We start from the raw sequence: 2,569 nt of genomic DNA, 5'->3' as shown, positions 1-2,569 counted from the left end.
GGGACTGTCTACATCTAGAAACTAAGCTGCGAGGTGCAGGGAACAACTCTGACTGGCTCATGATCAGACAGTGGTTTACGGAGCGGTAGATTGGTTTTGCAAAAAAACTCAGCGTTCTATGAAATGACGCATTTAAAAAAAGAAATCGCTCGATTACGCAAATTTGATCGTGGAAAACCAAAATCGTGATCTTGATTAAAATTCGATTAATTGTGCAGCCCTAATTACGAGTGAATGAGAAAGGCATTTTAACGATTGATAACAATGGAAAAACAGGTTTTAGTTTTTTTTTTTTAAATAAAGCACTTTTATGGAACTGAAACACTAAAAATAATCTAACCATCTTGGTTCCCATCGGACGTCCTACTCGGGTCTTGTGTGTGGACCACATGTGTCCCTTGTCCATGATCGATTTTTTGTTTGTTTTTAACGCAGTGTCCAAACTGCGGCAGAGACGAAAACAACAAAGCTGTCTTTCATCAACAGTAAACACACACACACACACACACACACACACACACACACACACACACACACACAAACGCTGTCCAGAAGCAATGTTGAATGAAGCTGGATGTCTGCATGAAGCAGACAGACAAGTCCTTTTCCTATTCAGATGCGCTGAGAGTCTGCGTCTCAGTACTCCACAGTCACTGCTTTGGTCTTGAGGTATTCCAGTAGGGCGTCCTCTCCTGTGGACCAGACCACAAAAAAACAATATTCACTGGGAAGAAAGGGTGCTAAGGGACAAATTGTGGGACAAAATCAGAATGAAAGGATATCTGCTCATTATCTAAGTCCAGTCCAATATTTGGAACAGTTCATTGTTACAGTTATATTAACTTCATTAAGAAACACTTTAAAAAAAAAATCCTATAATTTTCAGATTAGCCAACAGCCACATTTTTTTGCAACGGCGCACAACCAAGCGGAAACAGGAAGCCTGAAGGAGCTCGAGGGTAACCGGATGCCAGGACTCTCAGAGTTACTGCAGGTCTCTCTGGTAACCTTCCTGGGTTAAGATGACTTCTTTTATGGTGAATGAAAGGCTTGATCCCATGAAGTAGCTCTTCCAATCAAATCCAAGCATTGACGGCAATTCTGCTGCCAGTTGTTCACCTTTTTCTTCTTCTAGTGCGTAGAAAGAGCAAAACCTTTCTTCATCAGTGCCACCTCTGTCCATGAGAACACTGCAACGAGTGTTGCGACCACCAAGCACGACAGGTGCTCTTATGACTTTACATTTGCGCACGCCGGCGGCTAGTGACAAAAGGCCTTAACTCTAATTTTCCACTGGGCACCTCTGCGCTGCGTTACGGCTGCGCCGCTGTTTTATTCCGTCCTCCGCCACGCGCCGTACCACACGTCTTAGAAGCAGAGCGTCTAAGACCTAACTTGAACTAGGGCTGTATTTACAGAAACTTCTAACAGGATATTGCTAAGCTGTCCTAACTTTCACTGATCCACCAGGTAGTGTTGGCTAACTTGAATCCAGTTTCTTTGAGCCACTGTCACACGCTTTGGAAAAGTTGACCCGCAACACAAGGCTCTCCCGGTTTTAGTGCGACCATGGGTGCAACTGACAAATGCCCGTTGTTGTTTTTGCTCCATTTTTTGTATGTTTCAAGTTATTTTCCAGTATGTTTCAACAAGAAAAACAACAAACACAAAGTTGTTCAGCTCGGCGTGATGGGAAAAGTAGCGTTGGATGCTAGATAACAGACATAAAAGCTGATAACCACTTAGGATTTCCTAACCTGGGATAAGATGGGATTCCTAAAGTTAGTTAGGACTTGCTACTGTAATACCAAATTGGGAGAAATACTATCTCAAAGTGGAACTATTATGCTTTTCCATTCATTCATATCTATAATGCCATTATGTTGGATTTTTATGTTAAACGTGGCCAAAACAAATAATGAGGTCAACGTATTTCAGAGAAATCTAAAACGTTCAAAATTTCCGGCGACAAAAATCGGCAGTAAAGTCGTAAGATTTCCGATCCCAGCAGACGTCAGGCTGAACAGGAAGTCTGTGGTCCGCTTCTGATTTAATAAACTTTTATCAGAACCATATATCAGCTGGTACAAGTCTCCAATTATGACAGAGTAGCTCTCAAAACGCTTTACATGCGATCTGTTGTAGATGTTAATAAACAGCAGACTGTAGATAATCAGTAATCCGAACAGATTTAGTCTCTCTGACTTCTACACGTCACCATCAGCCACACAACATGTGTTCTGTACAGAATACGTTTTAGTCCCAGCCTCATCCTCACCTGTTCAAATTGTTTTGACTGGAATGGTTTTTAAACCAGTTTATTTAACTCTTTTCTAACTCACTCATTGTTTGTCAGAGCAGGAGACACTTTATTGTTGTACACTGAGATTAACAATAATTCCTCCTGTTTCTGAGTTGTAGTTATTTAAAAATGGGATCTTCTGCAGTCCCTGCAATAATAAATAATTTGTGAATTCAGGATGATATTTATTTGTGTGTGCAAATTTTAAATTATAAGAGGTTTACTGTGTATATAATGTACTAAAATAATGTTAAAAGGTGGTTTAAC

General features: G+C 40.7%; 1 protein-coding gene across 1 annotated transcript in view; it reads right to left on the bottom strand.

Moving 5' to 3' along the window:
* Positions 1–429: 429 nt before the first annotated feature.
* The window catches only part of aldh1l2 (aldehyde dehydrogenase 1 family, member L2), a 37,151-nt gene continuing 35,011 nt past the window's right edge, over positions 430–2,569 (bottom strand). The window contains exon 23 of the mRNA XM_032505300.1: positions 430–692. Coding sequence (XP_032361191.1) covers positions 637–692 — 56 coding nt within the window. The 3' untranslated portion in view covers positions 430–636. The remainder of the gene's footprint in view (positions 693–2,569) is intronic.

Source organism: Etheostoma spectabile, chromosome 23 (assembly GCF_008692095.1).
Source record: "Etheostoma spectabile isolate EspeVRDwgs_2016 chromosome 23, UIUC_Espe_1.0, whole genome shotgun sequence".
Classification (NCBI taxonomy): domain Eukaryota; kingdom Metazoa; phylum Chordata; class Actinopteri; order Perciformes; family Percidae; genus Etheostoma; species Etheostoma spectabile.
This window is presented reverse-complemented; position numbering and strand designations above follow the sequence as displayed.